The following is a 21,921-nucleotide window of genomic DNA, read 5'->3' as shown; positions in this document are numbered from 1 at the left end:
GTGTATCAGTATGGAGGACAGGCTTAATATCACAATATTTCGAAGATGCTAAACATTACCGGCAAGGAATAGCCCATTTTTGATCATTTACAAAGAAACTCACATCCTGGCTTAATATATATAAAAAATTAAGCCTACAATTTACTACCTTTGGGTAAATTAAATTCAGTGGACATATTTCAGTTGAATTCAATGGACATATTTGAGTTTACATGCTTAGGATCAAGTAGTACATCAGACTCAATTTAATAACACAGAGAATGCATTCAGCATCCTGCAGTGAAAATATGAAAAATAATAATTATTGTAAGATGTGTAAAAATAGTTTTCGAAATATTTGCATCATTTTTTTAAAAAGTAAAATAATGTTGTAAGTCTCATTGTACTAAAAGATAGCACCCATTGTTTGTTATTCCCCCAAACTTAAACTTCAGCAATTTTGGCTCAGATTAAGGGCATATTTCTTTCCCAGATTTATTCTATTTACAGTGACATAACTGTCTTGAAATCATTGTTTAGTCCAGGGGTCCCCAACTCCCGGGTCATGGATCAGCACCAGGCCATCATACCAGAAACTGGGCTGCACAAACAAGTGAAACCCCATCCACAGAATGCAGGAAGCACACAAAACTACACCCCCTCTGGTCTGTGGAAAAACCTCTCTCCACAGAACCAGTCCCTGGTGCCCAAACAGTTGGGGGCCACTGGTCTAGTCTACCTCAAAAATCAATCAAATTGATTATTATTACAATCTACAAATAAGTACTAATGTTATACAGTTTTTTTTTAAAAAATCAAAGAATCCAATCTAAATAGGTCAACATGGAAAAGACTGAGATGTAATTTTAGAATTTGCCTAGTTCCATAAGTTGAGTTGGACTTATCTTTTATTTCTGTCTTAAAATTTATATTTCCTTGTCTTGTGTCATACACTTTAATGGAGTATGGAAATGATTAAATTGGAACCAAATGTGAATATATGCATGTGCAATGAAATATAAAGTAGAAAAAAATCATAAAGATATCTTTGCATGATGAATTTGCTACATGAATATGTCAGTAGAAAACTGTATATATTGTATGAGTACACTGTTATATTTTATTTTTATATGTAGATTACATTGCCATTTCTGAAATCTTCCACATCCAGTATTAATATTGTTGGTTGAACCTCATTCCATCCTTTGAAAAGTCTATTAGAAGCAGGATCATCTTTTAATTGACCCAATGATGGAACATTTTCTACCATAAGAATGTGGTTTGGCCTCCTTCTCATTTATTATTATTTTTTAAATGGCAAAATAATCTCTGTTTGGAAATAAATTCTATTCCTTTATTATAGATATATGAATTAGCTGGATTATTTATTTTGTTCAGTCTATTTAGATTGTATTAATTTATGTATTTTTCAAAGGTCTGTGTATGGCTTTTGCACAAAAATGCAGTATAAACACATTTTAAAATAAATTATGCATCGGCAATAAATAATTGGAGCTTATCATCAATTTGGAGCTTCTCACTAAGTTATCTAAAACATCTGTACATTCAGCACAAAGATTGTGCATGGAGTCTCCTATGAAGAGACATATATGGAATAATTTCCCCATTTATAAAATTTTCATTATGACTTCAGAGAGTAAAATAAGGAGGAATTTTCTTTATGTTTATGGAGATTCTCAGTCATCCAGGTCACGGTTGTCCCAAAGGTGCCTTCTTTCAAAAGGCAACTGGACTTTCTTCAAGCAAAACAAGAAAGCCCAGTAGCCTTTTGAAAAAAAAGCATCTTTGGGGAAAAATGTATATACCAATCCACAAAGTGCTTAGGATCCAGTTGAGCTCCTGTACAATATACTGTATAGCGATGCTACTATACTCACTTTTACTTAGAATAAGTCTCATCGAATATGATAGGATTTATTTTTAAATAACTAAAATAGTCTTTGATAGCAGTTTCAGTTATTTCCATGTTATCAAAGTATAAAGGGATAAAATTAGGAAACAGTGGTGAATCATTTCTCTGTTTGGAATATTTGTAGCTCTTGATCTTGCCATTTCAGGTATATTCAAATTCTTATTGGCAATTCCATCATAGTTCTTCTACACTGCCACCCTTGATACATGCAAACAATAGGTAATGAGTACTATGATTTGAGTGAGTGTGTAGGGGTGGGGAAGGGGTTGTTTTCTGTGTATAACCAAACTGTTGTCTAGAGCTAATGTTTTTCTAATTAGCTTGCACAGAAAATTAGAGGTAAATTGTATCCTCAAGTGTATGTAATGCACTCTCCCTTCTTTCTTCCCAAATTAGATTTCAGGTTCGAGATTTGGCACAACATTGTTTTCTAAACGAAAGCCACACTCCAGCTTATTTGAAGATGGCAGCAGGGAAATAAGGGCATATGTGGTAGAATCTACTGAAGTCTCAACAACTGCATAAGAATGATAACAAACTGGTCTCTCCATTCTGCAGTTTCCCCATGCTATTTAAACTGATATGCACTGACAGGAAATAGTACAAATATTACCAATTTTTTTTAATTGTTACTTTTATTTTATACTCTCCTAGAGCTTATTCATTTGTGGATATGGAAAGAAAGACATGGAATCAGTGGCCATTTCAGTGCACATTCTAATAGTACCTAATAAAAATAAAAAATTGTTTGTTTCCACTGCATGCTGAAAAGACTTTCCAAAGAGGCCTCCCAATCAACCTATATAGCATGATCATAAGAAAATACAAACAAGGCAATGTTCATATGTACAACACAGTTAGAATGACTGACCAGAAACCTCAATGTGGAGTTACTATACTTACTTTGATGTTCAGAGAGGAAAACTGATACATAGCCTCCTGGGGTAAAACACTATTTAAACTATGCTACTATTCATTTATTTCCTTCATTTGAAACTCTGTAGCTCATCATCCTTGTCTTTTCTGGATTATGATTTTTCTAATAGCCATAGCAAGCATCCATAAAGGACCAGCTCATAGAATTTCTGTACTGGTAGCTTTCAACTTTGATCTAAAACACAAGGCGATAAGTCTGGGTCTGGGCTGCAACATTTCAGACTGCAGGAATAGAAACACACATAACTATATTCTCCTCAATATGGAAATGCTCCATCCACAGATAACACTATCAAGACAGAATTAAGATTTTACCTTAGCTTTCTTTTTGTCATGCTAGTTTTCTTGGACTATTAAATCAAGTTAGACCAGAAGACTATTCTCTCAAGAATATTTATATATAGAAATGAGTAGATTTTCTTTACTTTATACTTGCTAAGCACCATTTCATTATTCAGCCTACACCTTAAAATTGCTTAGGCAAGGCCATGCATTTTAATGGTGCCACTATTTAACAAGAGCAATCAGACAGGAATTTGCATGTTGGAAGAAGGATTCCACTAACTCACTTTTAAGCATGGAAATGGGCCATGTTATTACTCAGGTTGTAATTTCAATAATATTGATTACGAATGAAGGCAAATATACATGTCCTTGGATAATGTTGCAGGATCCAATCTGAGTCGGGCAGTGGGAACAGAGATTTCTTCTTCCAAGCTTTCAGAAGATCCTCAGGATCTTCTCAATCTCCATTCCATCTCAAAGGATGGGGTCCAGCACGAGTCTGAAAGCTTGGAAGAACAAACCTCTGGTCCTGCTGACTGACTCAGATTGGAACCTGCAATAATATTGATATACAAGCCCATTTTGTATAAAGTGACACTAGGATGGAGTTGATAACATATTGAAAGTGCAGCCAACTTGTGCAACAGGTACTACAAGTAGAAAAAGTTACAACTATTGTTATAATTAAAATGTTGATATTTTGTATGCAATCAGGTACAGTGTGGGATCTTCAACACTGTACTGTTTCAGCCAATACTTGGTGAATCAGGAGTATTTTCTTTTATGAAAACGTTGAAATAGACACCACCATAGACTTAGGGGATTGTATTCAACATTGTATTCAACATTCGGAAATATTCAGGTTTAATATCTTGGGAGTCTTGGTTCCTTTTTGGTCCTCCATTAGTGAAAAAACTGTTTTTGCCTGCTGTGCAATTGACGGATGCAATATCCTTGTTGAGATTCAAGAGGAGATACATGAATTCACAAAGGCAACTGTCAACTATTTATCAAGAAGCCTAAAACTAACCAATTTGATGGGGAGAAAGACTATGAGCTAGACAAAATAAGTGGACATTACCAATTGAACAAAACTTTTTGGTGGGCAAAAAAGGAACACAAACTTATCCTACTCTCAAACACAAACCTAACGAGAGATCTGAAAATAGCAGGAAATTCTGGAAGAAAGTAGAGATTAAAAGACAATCTGGACCTGATGACTGTATTCATAAATATACAATTTATGTCTAATAGTTTTCAGAGTCTATGAGGATGGCATTTTGATAGCATTCAGTTATTAAAACTATGAATTCTTATTTCTCCTTATTTATTTCTGCCACAATGAAGTCATGACCTTAGACTATAGGAAAATTTTACAGGTTTTAAACTGAGCAAATAAGTGAAGACAGTTTCACCATGGCAACCATCTTTGAACTCTAGTAATCAAGTTCTTGCATAAAAAAATAGGTGCTTTTAAGAGTATCACTGTTTCCATGACTGGAATAGATCCTTGTAAGTCAGGGGTGAGCAACCTTTTTAGACGTAAGAGCTACTTGTGACACTCTGACAAGTTGCTCTCTCTGAGATCATAAGAATTTGGTCATTGATGCTGTGATGTCATTGAATGGGTTAGTAATTTTGGAAGAATTTATGTGTTTTTGGGAGGGATGGTTCAAATAACAAAATAATTCTTTAATGTTTAAATAATTAATTTTTGTTTTGTAACACTTCCTGAAGGAAACATTGGTCCAATTTGAGGATTTTTAAGGGATGTAATTTTAAGGGCGCATCAAACCTCCACAACAGTTTTCCCCTTAACTCCCCTCCATCAAAACTGCTTTCACATGTTTTAGGAGGTTCTGAGCAGTATGAGTGGGGTGCTGAGGGTTCCAAGTGGCCTATGGGTTGCCCATCCCTACTAAACAAGGCTTTAAAAATAATCTTAATATAGGAAAATTTGGAAGGCACCACTTTTCTTACCCTTGCCAAGTAAAACCAGAATTCCCTTTCCTTTATTTCAGAATTATTTAATATTTTAAATCCAATCCTTCTTTTAAGGAGGGTATGGTTATTTTTCTTGCTTTAAAAGGGTGACATTCACTAAAAGATAATGAATGGCCCCATGGCACCAGGGGAGCTTTATGGTTAGGCAAGGACTTGAATCTTGGTCTTAATGGACCCTATTCAATGTTCCAACCACCATAATACACTGTGATAAATTATATATCATGTAAATATAATCCTTAGTGATTCCCTGAAAAGAAAATTTTACATACAGAATTGCTTCCTGTTAGATGTACATTGGATCAATGTAAAACCATTGATCTGATTACTGCATACAATTCTAAATGTTTTACATGTCCTTTGCATGGTTAAATGTGATCACATTATTCTTTGGACAGCTAATGCTTCTTTGAATTAAACCTGCAGGAATCAAGAACATCCAATATCTTCCTTTTCCAATATTCAAAGATTAATTATTTCTCCTCATTGATCTCCAGAATAGTGCTATATAAACAATGTCAGATAGATGGGAGAAATATACTCCAGAAGAAAAGGGAAAAATAAAGGAGTTGGAAATTCTTTTTGTTCTCTTCCTGTTCCCATCTTATTTGTCATTGTATATTTTCATAGCAGATTTTAAAGGACAACCATTAACCAATTTAATCCCAGAGATCAAAGTTATTCCACTGCAACCCTGGGCTCTACTTATTTCAACAGATCAAACCATGATTATCCATTGGATCTCTAATGTAAGATCACTGTTCCTTGTCTCCATATGATTAAAGACACCTCTGCACATTGACATGAACATTGCATGATAAGAAAGGTGGATCTGCTAATATAACACAGAACACCTTATCCCTCCCAGTACTGTTAATTGCACAGTTTGCTGGGTTATTCTCAAGGTTTTAGGAGGAATTGCTGCATTTGAATAGCTGAAAATCTCTGATGAGTTTTGACATCTCTTTCGATCTTCCATTGTCACCACTGCCATCTGTCTTTGTATAATATCATGCAGTTAAAATAACAGTAAGAACATATAACAGTTGCACACCCTGAAAAAAAAACCCTACCCAAGTAACAAATTCCATTTGTGATTCATAGGTTAGGCAGTCAGGAAACTCAAAGGCAATCAAATGAACCTATTTGACTCAAGCAAAGATGAATTTTTCTGTAGTATACAACTGTCAACTGTTTTCCTTATTAAATCAAGGCTTTTCCCCAAAGTATGAGCAAGCATTTCACTGATTTAACAAGAAGATTGCTAGCATTAAGAATCACACCACTGTTATCATACTGGTTAGAACATTGCTCAGGTTTATCAGATGGCAAGAACTGGTGAAAGTTGAGGATCAATAAAAGGTTGGTTCACACATGCAATTTTATCACAAGGAGTGGAGCAGGAGATGGTCTGTGTATGCGAACATGCTATCAAATATCACACATGAAATTGTATTTCCTCACCATAAGGCTTTTCACTGAAGCCTGTTCACACAATTAGATGAAAGTCATCAGGTTAATCAGGCTTACATAAATATGTGCGTGAACCAGCCTCATGACACACATGTGGCTCAACATTGTGCAGAGGGATAAACTATTTTTCAGACCATTTATAAAAGAGATTGGCCTCTATTATTAGCAGAGAACATTTTCTCTTTCAGATTAACTAAACACCCTCACAGCTAGTGATAATATAAAACTAAACTATAAATTGATTAACACTTATTTAGCACTTTTTGTCCATCAGCTTCTGAGATGGTTAGCTGGGCCTCACAACATCCCTGTGAGGTAGGTCAAGATAATCACAAATAATTTACAAATAGATAAGTTGAAGACACAACAAAACCTATTACGGAGAGACTTCACATTGTTCAAAGACTCTACAACAGAAATAGAAACCCACAGTTTCCAATGAACAGTCTTCATCACAACCCCAACATCACAACCCCAATATTATCACTGGTATCAAACAAACCTGAAATCTATCTATTTATCTATCTATCTATCTATATATATATACCAAAGCAGTTAGTCCTTTTTGTGTTCAAAAAAATACAATGGCATAATAAAATTGTTGGAAAATACAAAATTATCCTTGGTGTTGTTAAATTCATTCTCCCCTCCTTTCTTCCTCTCTCTCTCCCTCTCTCTCTCTCCCTCTCTCTTTCTCACATGCACACAAACCCCTTTTCTTTCACCAAATTCACAAGATACATGGGGGAACAAAGACGATTTCATGGCTAGGTTGCTCTCAGCCCATAGATACTTCTTTCCCACATGCTATAGTTATTCTATTCCACAGACTGTTTCATTTATGCAGACCATCATTTAAATTGTGATTAAACAGCACCAAATGATGACATAGTTCTTGGACATGAACATGAGTGCCTTTTCATATTGCCAACTTTCATATCAATACAATGTTTTTCAATGGAATCTTTCCCCACATTCAGCTTTGACTCTCCCACTGTAATGAATCATATGGCCATCAAGAGACCTCTGTGAATAAACTAAGCTGTGGCTCAAAGAAGATCCAGTGGAAACATAGACACTTGTCACCTCCATTTCCTAAATTTCTTGTTAGAGGTCACAGAATCTTCTAGTACAAAATAGTACTTTGGTACTTAATATTTAGTGGTAATTCTGTAGGAGGGTTCTTCACTGTTTTTTAAACCATGCTTCTAGAAGAAACTAGTGATTATATTGTAAACTTTTGTTCAGACCTGTCAATACTGAAACAGTTTGTGGCAGAATGACTCAATGAAACATTTGCCCACATTGCTTTGGGGGTAGCCTTGAGATGTCCTATTAGCTGAGCTTCCCTGCACCAGAATATACCTGAGATACAAAGATAAATACTGATCTTTTCCTTCAGCCTCCATGCACTGAACAGTCAAGGCCATCCTGAAAATGTCTAAGGCAGCAAACAAATATGGAAACATTTCCCACAATTTTCTGAAATAGAAATGTTTTCCTTCACTTTGTGTGAAATGTTCCAAGTAGGCTACCATGGTTTCATTTTGTAAAATGTTGGAATTGGGTTGTATGTGCAGAATCAGCAGTGTGTAATTTTTTTACTGACATGCTGACAAAAATCTGAGGCCTTGTGCCACAAATGGCACAGCAAAACAGGCACAAGAAGGCTTTTGTAGTAGAATAGGTTGCAAACTAGCAAATCACCAACTCCAAAGTAAGTATGCAGGTAGCCATGCCTTGGTGCTTGCAGCTTTGTGATTTCTTTTTACTCCAAACACCTCTGGGATTCTGTTGAAATATGTCAGGACAAAAATGTTGCTTTAGCACCAAATTTTTAAACTTTCCATATTTCTGTTATGGATAATCCTATCTGAGAATTATCTGTTATATGTGATATAACAGAACCATATTTAATATTTCAGATTTATGGAGCAGATGCTGTCTACATAGGCTTTGGTGGAAACGAGTGGCTACCCAACTCTTTGCTGGGAATTGATCTTCCACAAAAATTGTGCCAAAATTGATCTCAGTTCCCGTTTTTTTTCTCAGAAAACCTTATACATTTGAGAGGAAGGGTAGCATACAGGGACATAAGGCACAGGCATCCTAGTTTTGCTTAAGATTAATGTGTTTGTGTCAGAGGCCACATTACAACTGGGGATCATTCTTCTCCTAATTGATCAAGTATGGCAGCATTTAAAAGTTGTGGGTGGGGGAATTTGCAGACAAATTATATGCAAATACATGTTAATGAAGCCCCTATATTTTATTCATAGCCTTCTCTTGTTATTTACTATGAAAATAAAGTTGAATTATGTATAGTCTCTATCAGTATTCTTTGATATAGGGGTGAGGTAGAGGTCTGCAAAAGAGATAATTAGCTCAAAGTGAAGTTTTTGAGTATAGGAGAGCAGATCCAGATTCAATACTGTCTTCATGCCTGTTCTTTCCCATAGCATGGTTGGGAATAAAATTAAAAGAGTAACAATCTGAACACGCTAAAAACAATGTTAATAGATATTGCTGCTATTAAGTAAAAGGAGAGTGGTGATTAAAATGTCTCTGAGCAGAAACTGAAGAATTTCAGATATACAGTGTTAAGTCTTCATCAATGCCCAGCTTAACTGATTAGCCAAAAGTGGGGTGGAGAGGAGCCATAGCTGTTTTTTGTCCCAAAGAATAGAAGAAAAAAATATCAATTTATTGATTATTTATTTATTTATTTTTCAGTTATATCAGTCATAATCTATTTAAATTATTTAAATTTATATTATTTTAATGCATATTTCAATGCCATGCTGACCACTTAAATATAAAATGTCATCCAAAAGATCAATTTAAAATGTAAAATTCAATAGACCATAAAGAAACAAACAAAACCAAATCAACTAAGCAAGCATAAAAATAACAAACAAAAGAAATCAAAAAGGGAACATAAAGGATAGCAGTCATTTCTATATATTTTTTCAAGAGCAAGCTTCTTTTTCTCAACAATAATCCTGTGAGGTGGGCTAAGAACTAGTGACCCATGATCATTTAAGGGATTTAGTAAGCATTTGTTTCTGGTATTTTATCCTGCATACAACTGAAGCACACTTTAAAGTTTTAACTCAGACTTTGGTGAGTTTCCAGAATGATGAAATGTTGTAATTGGAATTCATTATTGATTTATTAAATGTATATCCTACCTTTCAATTACACATAGAACTAAAAGTTAACAGAGATATATGTAAGCCAAACAAGCTTTGAAATGGAAGAAGCGTTTTGGATTTGATATAAGCAGAAGGATGGAAGCTCTTTGCTCTTCATTATAACAGTCACTTCTTTTTTATAAGCTTCCATATAGAAGCCTGAATAAAATTATGACTGCTTTAATTAGTAGCAGAGGAGTGCTGTGTTCATGGATGGATAATTTATTACAATTATATTCCAAGATTCTTCAAGGATCTCAGAGCCAGGTATCCATTTTTCCACCACCCCCTACTATATGATCTTTAAAACTGTTTTTAATATGTTAGGCCAAGAGAAGATAACTATTACAATGTCATTCAGTCAATTTCATAAGAATATAAGCATTTGATCCCAGTCCTAATCTGACATTAATCCTATCTGACTATATCCAACTCAAACAATGTCATGGGAACAATAAATGAGATATTTTGCCCTGCAGTTGCAAGGGATAGTGGGGATTATATTTATTGCTGAAAAATTAAAGGAATTGCTTTCCCATAGTAAACAATTCCTTGGAATAGGCTGACCCATTGTGAAAAATTGTGGGTATTCTGACAAACAAGCTGCTACAAGGACTATCATGCTTAATCCTAAAATGGCTGCCAAGGTGGGCCTAGCTAATCACAAAACAGCCATTTATTGGAAGGTAATGTTACTACTTCTTCTGAGGGTTTGTTTTATTTAGTATTACTTTTTCTTTGGATCACAGGCTCATTTTGAAACTGAATATTGGAGAGAACCCTCGGTATTTTGGCAAGAAAGTCTTGGGGCCTCTGTAGCGCCAAATAAAGATATATCCCAGGCTGAATGCTTTTCTCCCTGCAGCCAGAAAATAACCAAATTGGTGACTTACTCTCCTATACTATTTTCAGTTTAGAAGTGAAATATTTGTCTTGGGATGGGGGATGATAATTAAAGAATATGCAAAAAGGAGAAAAGTAGAGAGAGAGAATTATCTGAAGCCTTCTAGATCAATAATTGTCATGACAGGAAGACCTTTGCTAATATGATGCATTACTTGTAGTAGTAGAAAACTGAAGTCCATGATATGAAGATTTTTCTATTCATTGAATTTGTTTTCATTTTTTAAATGAAAGATAGTAGTTGCTATCTAATTCGAAGTCTAACAAAGCACAGTCCCACAATGACTATGAAAATGCTAAACTACTTTTATTATGATAAATTAGTCAATCAATAGAGTGATTCATCTTTATGTAGAAGAATGTACTATTAAGGTTGATGGCATGAAATAAAGGATATTACATTTGTTTGATATAAACACATATTCTATACTACTCTATTTGAGAATTGAAGCATATATTTAACACATATTTGCACTTTTTTCTCTGTTCCTTTAATTTCTCTTCAATGCTATATACTAAAAAGAAAATGCCTTAATATTCAGGTTTATTAAAATAAACCTGCTGTATGGCAAATTTTGTCAGTCTTATTTGCTATTTATTATTTGAATGTAGAGGTAGTGGAGGGGAAACTTAAAAATAGAACAGTGGCAGCATTTTGTTACAGACAAATCATTTGTAGAATTCTTTACACATAATGAGTACTTCTACCAAAAACCTTGATTTTTAATCTTTACAGGGGAAATATTGCATCAGTTTACCATTTTTCATTTCTATGGGGAAAAAGTCAGAAAGGGAAACCCTGTTCACTATTAAATTAGGGTTGCTAATAATGATAGTTTTATTATGTTGACCCAAACATTTTGTAATTCTTTGCATTTTTTGCCTTTGTATGAAAATATTTTCTCTAATTTTTCTGTCACTGAGAGTCACTGAGAGTGAGTGGATAGGCAGCCATACAAATTTTCTTAAATAAATAAATACAAGAAGGTATCTGTTACATATATTTAAACAGCCAGAGTTCTGGGTTGGGGCATGAAATTTCAATTTTAGTATGTGCCCTCCAATAAAAAATGAATACAGTGTTTTATTAAAAGTAGGATGCTTGAAATAAGACTATCCTCAGTAAATAGGAAAAAATGAAAAATATGACAGTGGATAAAAAGATAGCCATACGACAAATTTCAATAAGAAGCCCAGAGTTGCTAAGTCTAAAAGAATTATTAATTGCCCTGAGACTAGTAAACATTTGGTTTTTTAAAAAAAATAATAAGACTTTTGTGCATTTGGAGTTTACCCTAATAAATCCTCAACCCTTTTCTGAAGCATATTGGTAATAATAATGATAACAATGCCTGCATCACTGCAAAATCTGTTACTGTCAGGTATATTCAGGTGAAAAGAACTTTCAGCTTAAAATATACAATTAATATGATTTTTTCAAATGCTTCCACCAGATTAGTTTCCACCCATTCTCCCTTGTTGGATTTCTAAAATTTCTAAAAATTTCACCCATACCCCAAAACTGGCATTGGTCTCGGATGGTTCACTTGTTCCCTTTTTGTTCCTCGGTATTGGTGACAAGAGCCTGAAACCTTAGATGCCCTAGACAAGAGAAAAATAATTTTAACAAAGCGATTCATGAATGGAAATATTGTACACAGTATGCTATTCCAGCTGAGAGCCAAAGAAGAAAATAAGCAAAATGTTAACCTTCGGACGTCAAATGGTTTATGCGGAGTCTAGCTGTAGAGTTTTCCTGTGAGCAGGTATCTGAAACGTTGAGGTTGAAATTCCATACTAATCTGTCCTCTTGATGTTTGGATGGTGGTTTCTTTTCTACATACATTCAGCGGAGGACACAATCAGAACAAGTCTGTGTTTGTAGTTCCCCAGAAATGCTATTAGAGTCAAATGATTCTTGGCTAAATCATGACAACTATAGAAACAATAGAAATATTAAGCACCAAATTTTCACCAGAAACACATTAGTAATGAGCTATTTCCATACAGAGATTCAATCCTCCATTTTCATTTTTTTTGTTTTCCTTTTTTCCTTAGAAAATAGAAAAACATAAACAAACCAGAGAATGCCATAAGATCACTTTAAGGCTCACACAAAAACAAGCTGCATCATTGCAAATTCAATACATATATCCCTCTTTGTAGCCTTAAAATGATGCCTGTAGTCAGAAGCCCGATTTCCAATCAAAGCATGTTCCTTTAAATGGACTTTCTTTTTGCTACTATGCTGAGTTTTATTAAGACTGATAATGATTGGGAGAGGGGAGGAGAGAAATTGTTATGGAATTTTAAAATACTTTATAAATTCCTTCAAATACTACTTCTTTACTCTCATGCTTGTTTTTGGTACTTAGTTTAAAATTAAAGGCTATCTAAAAGGTGTTCCAAGAAATCAAATAGACCAGTTATGCTTTAAAGTTTAAAGATACCAGTGGCAATTGCATTGAAAACCAGTGAAATAACTTGATTTTGGAGACTTGCACCTTGGTTCAGCTTTTTCAGACAAGAAGAGAGGTAAATGGATATAATGCTTTCCCTATTGAATTAAATGAAAATAAGCAGCTTTTCACATGAACTTTTTTTAACATTTCCCATTTCAATGAACTGGGCAGACTCTATGCCAGAAGGGACATTTTTATGCTTTTGAGCAATGCTAATCGTTGGGTCATTGTACATCAGATGCAAGTCAAAATCTGGGTTTTCATTGCTTTTTTTGGGGAAAAAAAGAGGATTATATCCTGAGATTCAAGCTTAGTATAGTGAATCATAAAGAATCATCCCCTTTTTTTCTACAGCAGGGATGCAGTTAATGTACAGTCTCATTCAAAATGGCATGAGGAAGTGGAACTTAAATATATCAAATTAAAGTAACTTTTATGCTGATCAAAACACAGCCATGAACCCTCTTCAAACTTAGCTTAGCATTTCCTTCACTAGCAGGTGGGAGGGTAATCATTTTCACCTGTGTTGTGCCAATCTAACAAAACCAATGGCATTTCCTTTTTACCTGATTCTTTTGTACAATTTCTTATTATTTATAAACACATACACACACCTATGTGTGTGTGTGTCGTTATATCTAGCTATTTATTTATATGTCATTAAAATAATCAAAACATTTTGCATGAGGAAGGTGACAGTACATAATGAAACTCAGCACCTAAGGGCATAAGGCAGTTGTAGGTTTTTTGTTTGTTTGTTTTATTTTTTATTATTAGTATTATTATTTTCAATCAGCACCAATCCCTATAATAATGTCCTACACTTGGTGTAAGATATAAAACTCAGAGGTGAAGTAATTAATTTTTCTCCAACCTCTGAATCGTGGAAGTTTGCAATACTGGTTGGTTTGTGTTGTTGTTCTTGTTTTCTCCTGTGTGTAAAAAACAAAAGAAAACCTTTCCATTTTGTTTTTACTTATAAAACATAGAGGATCTCTCTTTCCTTTAAATACATACAGTAACCAGAAAGAAAACTTATTGGAAGGTTATTTCAGAACTGTCTTGACCATAAACAGTTAACCCACCTCTCCCCCTCCCCACCCCACCCCCGCCCATGGCCCATGAAATCCCTCTTTTAATAGGTGGGTGTTTATTTGCAATAGTGTGCATATCTCTGTGTGTCTGTTTGTGTGTGTGTGTGTGTGTGTGTGTGTAGGGGCATTTGCATTTAAAGGAGCTTTTAAAGTGAAGATTCATACTGTAGCAATTCATACAAGAGAGGTCCATCTCTATACCTAATGCCTACAGCAGTGGGGGTGACATACTGGAGAATGTTTATAGTCCTTCTCAACCTTCGGTCTACAAAATGAGCATCCCAAGCTGGGTATCTCTTTCTTGGGATGTCTATCTTAATGAGAGGGCCTTCTGGGTGGAATGGTCTCCCAGACGGAGTTGATGGCACCATAGCTCTCACTTGGAAAACTGGTAAGCATGTGTCAGCTGTGAGTTCCTCCTGTTGCTCCGTGGCCGCTCTGGGTGGCGTAGCCTGGGCCACCCTATACCCAGGGGTTTGAGGAGCCATGGGTTCAATGTCAGGGGGCAAAGGAATGCCCCAGAGCAGCTCGGCGCAACAGGAGCTGGCAAAAATCTTAGCTCTCGGCCCCATGGGATGCAGGATGCCGTAATATAAGAGCATCAGCGCAATCCCAGCAGCAAAGCTAAGAAAGACACAACAAAGCGCTGGCACAGCATATGAGTCAGTAGTGTCGGGATCTCTGTAACAATACCAAAGGAGCGTCAAGGCAGCATTCTCTGTCAAGACTATGGTGTAATAGGCAAACATTCGGTATCGGGTCCGCCCTTCCTTGACATTAAACCAGCAAAAAATGTACACAATCCCTACCACCATGTTGAAGAGAATCTCTTCCCATTTAGACATGCAGAAATCTGTCCCACCATGGATGATCCAGAAGGCCATGGCGCACCAGTGGACCACGACAAAGATCCCAAAATAGAGCTGGAAGATGGAAGCAAAGAGGGCAAAAGAGATAACTCTGGATGAGATGGTGAAGAGACGCCAGAAGAGATGGATAAGGGCTCCTCTATAACTCATGCTCTTCTTATCATCCCTAGAGTCCCGGAGAAGCTTGTGATAGGAGGCTAGCACCCAAGCCAGGGACATCAGGGAGGCCACAGAGGATACACCTGCCGGGAGAACACACACAAATCCACAGAGTTAAACTGGAGACACAGGAGAAAGGACGCAGTTGCTTACATCATCCTCTTGAGGGGCAGGTGTGAAACATGATTATAATGCGAGTCAGGTTAGCGAAAAAGATCTAGAGGAGGAAGAGAGAGAGAGAGAGAAAGAGAGAGAGAGAGAGAGAAATAAGCATAAACATGATCCCACCTGTAATAAATACTGACTACCATTTGCATAATTTTATCACCTACAGAAGCAGCAACTATAATTTACATGCAGTTGTGGTTTATGATGATGGATCTCATTGCCTATCAATAAAATGACTTAATTCTTAAATTGCTAATAGCCATTCTGTAAGCAGGTAATGAATAAAAGAATAACAGAGTTGGACGGGACCTTGGAGGTCTTCTAGTCCAATCCCTCTGCTCAGGCAGGAGACCCTATACCATTCCAGACAAGTGGCTGTCCAGTCTTTTCTTAAAAGCCTCCACTGATGGAGCACCCACAACTTCTGAAGGCAACCCATTCCACTGATTAATTGTTCTCACTGTTAGGAAATTTCTTCTTAGTTGTAGGTTGCTTCTCTTTTTGATTAGTTTCCATCCATTGTTTCTTCTTTTGCCTTCTGGTGCTTTGGGAAATAGGTTGACCCCCTTATCTTTGTGGCAACCCCTCAAATATGGAACACTGCTATCATGTCACACACACACCCTCAGTCTTTGTTTTCACTAGACTTTACAAATTCAGGTCCTGCAACCGTTCTTCATATGTTTTAGCCCTCAGCCCCTTAATTTTTGTTGCTTTGTTGCTCTCTGCTGCACTCTTTCCAGAATCGCTGATAAGTTGACCGAAACTGAATGCAGTATTCTAAGTGTGGTCTTACTAAGGCTTTATAAAGCAGTACTAATACTTCACATTATTTTGATTCTATCCCTCTGTTTCTGTTGGCTTTTTTGGATGCTGCTGCACACTGCTGGCTCATATTTAAGTGATTGTCCACTAGGACTCCAAGATCCCTCTCACAATTACTGCTTTTGAGCCAGGTTTCACCTAATCTGTACTTGTACATTTGATTTTCCTTGCCTAAGTGTAAAACCTTGCTTTTCTCTACATTGAATTTCATTTTGTTAGATAGTGGCCTAAGTGACTATGATTTCTAATTTCATGAATTAAAGTTGTCCAGAAAAAAAAGTGAATTGTGAACTTTTCCCACTCTTATTTGAAATCCTGCCATTGAGGGACACTCATCTGTGCACAAAATAGGCCCAAAATCTTCTGTTTGTTCTGTCATTACATGTGCTCTCAGATATGTGTCTCAGCTTAGTTTATATTCTGATTCATGATTGATAAGAAATCTTTGAGGGACTTCCGGGTGGCAAGGCTCCGTCGATGGCGGCTGTTTCGGCTGTCAGTCCCGCTGTTTTCCGTTAGAGCAGCTAAAAACAGCGACGATCAGCTGTTTGGCGGCTCGGAAGCCCTCTCCTCGGGAGAAGAGGAGGGGGGTGAGCATTTAGGTAGGGGTAGAGCTCCCCTAGACCACCAGAGTGGAAAGTGAAAGTGCGTAATAGAAATCAACTGGGTGTTAAGATGGCTTCTAAACCAACTAAAGTTCCTAGAAGTGCTGGTGCTTCGCCAGTTCAGCATTCCTCATTACAGGCTTTGATGCCTCCTCCTGTGGCACCCGCACCCACACCAGCATTAACAATGGCAGTTACAAGCAAGATGGAAAGAAGATCAGAAAGCTGGTATTTTGATAACTGATGGAAACTTGGTAAAACAAATTAGAGATCAAGGTCAAGCACATATAAGAAGGATATATAATGCATTGATAGAAATTGATTCAGAAACGGAACTTGTTAAAGATTGCATGATAAAGTGGGCCCAGAATTTTCAGGAGGTTATAACAATGGATACTTGGGAAAAGATTTGGGTCAGAAACGTCAAATTTACACAGGCTCAAAATTTAAGAGAGAATTTTTATAAAATGTTTTATAGGTGGCACTTAGACCCTAAAAAATTAGCAAGTATGTATCCGAACTGCCAGCCTAAATGTTGGAGGTGTGGTTGTGAGGATGCAACGTATTATCATATATGGTGGACTTGTAAAAAAGTCAAAGCTTTTTGGATTAAAATTTGGTGGAACATGCAGAAGATATTTGAGAAAAAGATAAGGTTTTCTCCACAGTTGTTTTTGTTGGGTATTATTACAGATTTTACTGTCATAGATATTAAATTGATGTTGAATCTAATCACGGCAGCAAGACTTTTAGTAGCGCAATATTGGAAGAAGGAAGAACTGCCTACTATAGAAGAGTGGACTTTGAAAGTTTCTAACTTGGCCGAAATGGCAAAGATTTCAGCATATTTGAAAGAACAATCGCAACAGAGATATATTGTGGAATGGAAAAGATGGATCGAATATATTCAAAATAAATATGGGACTAAAAAGTTTCATTTAGCATTTAAGTATTGGATTTATATGATGTATTATTAGTTATTAGTTATTTGTTAGTAATATAGTTAGGTTTAAGGGGAGTTAAAGTGTGATAGAATTTAATGTTTTATTTTAGCTTGTTAGCATATTTTAGCTTAAGTTTGTAAAGTTTATACCCTGTATTCAGCTCTGGGAAGTCAGGGGGGAGGGGAGGGTAAGGGAGGGTAAGGGGGAGGGGAGGGGAGGGGGAGGGAGGGAGTTTTTCTTTTTCTTTTTAAAAAATGTACTGTAAAAATTTTCAATAAAGAAAGAAAGAAAGAAATCTTTGAAAATGGCACTAGTGTAGTTTTGTCCACTAGGCACAGGTTACAATAGTTTATTTTAAAAGGGAATTAGAGAATCATGAACATATACAAAGTGCTATTCTATTGTGATCTCTCCACAACAAAGTGGGTAAATTTCAGAGTTTAGGTCATTAATTTATCCAGTTTTAATGCTCTGCTGCTGAGTTATCACCTTTTAACAACAAGCTTATATTTGGTCTCTTAAAGATAACTGACCCTGACCTCTCCACCTCTTTTCTCTATCTTGACAGTCTAGCCTAGCCTGTCTTTTACAGGTATCATCCTGAATATGGACTATAACACTTGTTTGGGAAGTCAGGACATCTGGCTATAAAGGCAGGACCCCAGTCAACCTTGCTCAGCTGCCTGTGGTCTGTATAGCAGACCACCTTGCTTCTGAAGATGCCAGCCAAAGATGCCTAACAACAGTATATTGCCTTCTTATCATTCACTGGAGGGGCATCTTTAGTGGGGGGTGGGTGTCAAAAAATCAAAATGACAATTGTGATGATGAAGCCCCACTCTCTTTTCAGGTGCCACCTTAACTCTTTCATCTCCTCTCTGCAAATGCCTTGGTCCACTGAGTGTTTCTGGGTGTTCTAGGAGTTATTAGGGAAGATTAAACTGATGCTGAGTTAATTCTTTCCAAACAATGGATAAAGCAGAAATAAAGACCCAGAGAGTTCTTAAGATGTCTTAAGGGTAAGGACACTGGAATGCCTCAAAGCTTATGACGTGGTCCCATATGAGATAATAGTATTTCTCCAGTTTAGAACAATAACAAGAAATTGAAATAGCAGATAAACATGTCCTCCTAGTATATGCTTGTGTTGTGTTGTGTGTGTGTGTGTGTATATCTGTGTGTATCTGAGAAAGAGAAGAGAGGGAAGAAGAAAAAGAAAACAAACATAATTTCATTCTATGCTTGCTGGTACTATCTAGACCAGTACTTCTCAGACTTGGCAACTTTAAGATGTGTCGACTTCAGCTCCCAGAATTACCAGGCAGCACATCTTAAACTTATCAAGTTTGAGAAATAGTGATCTAAACTTAGAAAACTAAAAAACATTTAATTAGATATCCATTGCAAAAAGTGAAAAATAAGAAATTGTCAGAGATTTCTTTTCTGCCTAAATCAAAGGCCTCAGGGTCTGTGGCTAGAAGCTAGCTTAGCTCACAGCTCTTTGGAGTTTGTGAATTCTCCAAGTCCTTTTAAAACATAGTGAAAAAATAGTTGTGCCACATCAGCAGTTATTTCAGAATCAGAATTTTCTACAGTATAAGTTTGTAGAAGAAAGTGCAGGATTAATGGAATAGAGTTAAATCCTGTTCTCTGCCAAGACCTATTTCATAAACAAAATCATGGGAATGGGATGTGTTATGCTAGAAGAAGTGAATTGCTGAGTTTCCATTCCTTCAGAGTTAATCAGAAGCTGAAGCTAAGGACAGAGTGTTGGAATATTTTATATTCTCTTTTTAATACTTTTCTTCTCTTTCTTCTTCTCTTCTGCCTCCTGTCCTCCCTCCCTCCTTTCCCCTCATCTCTTTATCCAGCAAGTACGGGACTGCTCTTGCCAGGGGACTGAAATGATCACTTATTTATGCCAAGGCAAACTACGGGCAAGAGAGATAGTGCTTTACCAGTCATTATTAATGGCCAACATTTACTACAAATTTCTTTCTCGTTGTACTGTATCTGGTTAGAATTGTTCCAATTCTATTTACTTTATACTATTACCTTCTTCCAAATTTATATACAATAATTTTCGTACAAAAGAAAATTCCATTGTTGAAACGTCACTATTATTGTTAAATCACTTTGATTGTGGTTTTCTAGGAACTTTTCCAAGAAGGAAACCATATGATTTTCCTTCTTGGAAAATCAATATGTAGTAATGAAAAAGCAAATGCTAGACACCTGACTTCCTCTCTAATGTTTCACAAGGATATTGACTGCAAGGCAGGCAGGGGAAAGTAGACAGATTCTGCAAAAACAGGAATGGAAGCCTTCTCTTAGACCTTCTTAGGAAATGCCTTTTAGCTTTCAAAAGTTCTGTGCTATACCTTCTTTAATCTTAAGGAAGTACAGGGTTGGGGGAATTGTGGAGTTCTTGGTGCTTTCTGAGCTTGTTTTCCAGCAGACATTTCATTACCCAACTACTAACCATCAGGGCCATGCACCAATGATGTTTCCTAGTTGGATAATGAAATGTCTGCAAACAATCAACCAAGTTCAGAGAGCACCAAGGACTCCACAATTCTACCCTAAAGTACAGATATTCTTTTCAGTTGGGGGAATTGCCCTTGATTAATGTGAAGGGCCATATCAACTACTAAACCTTCCACCTGGGTGAGAAATTCAAACTGTTCCAAAACAAGGAGCACCAGTCAGATCACTTACACCAGACATGTCAAACTCGCAACATCACGTGATGTCGCGCAGCGTATTGGGAGTTTTGCCATTGCTGGCAATGGGGTGGGTGCGGCTTTCGGATGACACGTCCAGCCTGCGGGCTGGCAGTTTGACACCCCTGACTTACACGGTAAAGCTTCTGCACGGTTCTTCTGGATCATTATGCAGAGTTGTAGCACCAATTGTGGGGCGCTCTCGAGAAAGGTCTCTAAGAGGCGCAGCATGTTGACATCTGCATACTCATACATCATAGCCCAGTAAAAGCGCCGCTGGTGTTCCTTTTGCCTCTGGCTTTGGATCCCCAGATACATGGTTCGGATATACCTGGAGACAGGAAGAAAGTATGGATAAATATGAAGTGATGAAAGGATCAGGTGAAAGGTAATTCCTTCATCCATATTAGTTCATTGTCTCTCCCCCTAGCCCCCATGTTTTCCATTTAGGTTTATCATTCTTCTAAACTGTACAGTCAGAGATATTACTTGTTTGCTCTATGTACTGAATTTTCTTACATTTTCTTAAATGAAAACATTTAGCATAGTTCCTTGTTTGGGGAGGATGCAGGTAATGTATTGCAACAAAGAATCAATTTGAAGCAGTATTTCTTGTTCTCCAATGATCAGAATGGAGTTCCTTCTCTAAAATGGAAAAAAAATACAAATACTTTTTTAAATATGGGGAATAATTCTTATAGGTCAATTAAAGAGGAACAGTTGCTTATTTTATCAAAAATCTTTCAAACTGATTGTCACACTGTAGTAATAATGATGATCTGGGAAAGATCGAGGGCAATAGAAGAAGGGGACGACAGAGAATGAGGTGGCTGGATGGAGTCACTGAAGCAGTAGGCGTGAGCTTAGATGGACTCCAGAAGATGGTAGAGGACAGGAAGGCCTGGAGGAATGTTGTCCATAGGGTCGTGATGGGTCGGACACGACTTCGCAGCTAACAACAACAACAGTAATGATGGCAAATCTACATAGTCTAACTTGAAGTAAGTCATCTAACTGGAGCATTTTTGGGTATACATACCCCAAAAAATTATATAAGACTGTACTATGAATATTGTTGGCTGACATATACATAATCAGGTTAGCACTGTAGTATTTTCATCTATTTAAAATGTCTGGCAATTACACCTCAGTATCATCATATTCATTTCTTTCTTACAAACTTGATTGATTTCAAGTACTTATAGCTTGCAACCCTGTTGTCAGCATCCAAAGCAATATTCTTAAAAAAAATCTCCAACACCAAAGTTCAAACACATTGATAATACTCAGTGTATTGGCCTAAACAAATGTGTTGTTTAATTCATTCGACGTTAGTGGTGTTGTCATTTTCTTAGGAGATGGTGT

At 36.5% G+C, this 21,921-nt stretch overlaps 1 protein-coding gene across 1 annotated transcript in view; it reads right to left on the bottom strand.

Moving 5' to 3' along the window:
• Positions 1-14,409: 14,409 nt before the first annotated feature.
• XKR6 (XK related 6) overlaps positions 14,410-21,921 on the bottom strand; it is a gene marked incomplete at both ends in the record, with an annotated part of 199,453 nt that continues 191,941 nt past the window's right edge. The window contains 2 exons of the mRNA XM_083348435.1: positions 14,410-15,374; positions 20,691-20,887. Of these exons, the coding sequence (XP_083204561.1) occupies positions 14,410-15,374; positions 20,691-20,887 (1,162 nt within the window). The remainder of the gene's footprint in view (positions 15,375-20,690; positions 20,888-21,921) is intronic.

The sequence above is a fragment of the Vipera ursinii genome (genome assembly GCF_947247035.1).
Source record: "Vipera ursinii genome assembly, chromosome: 1".
In the NCBI taxonomy this organism is placed as follows: Eukaryota; Metazoa; Chordata; class Lepidosauria; order Squamata; family Viperidae; genus Vipera; species Vipera ursinii.
This window is presented reverse-complemented; position numbering and strand designations above follow the sequence as displayed.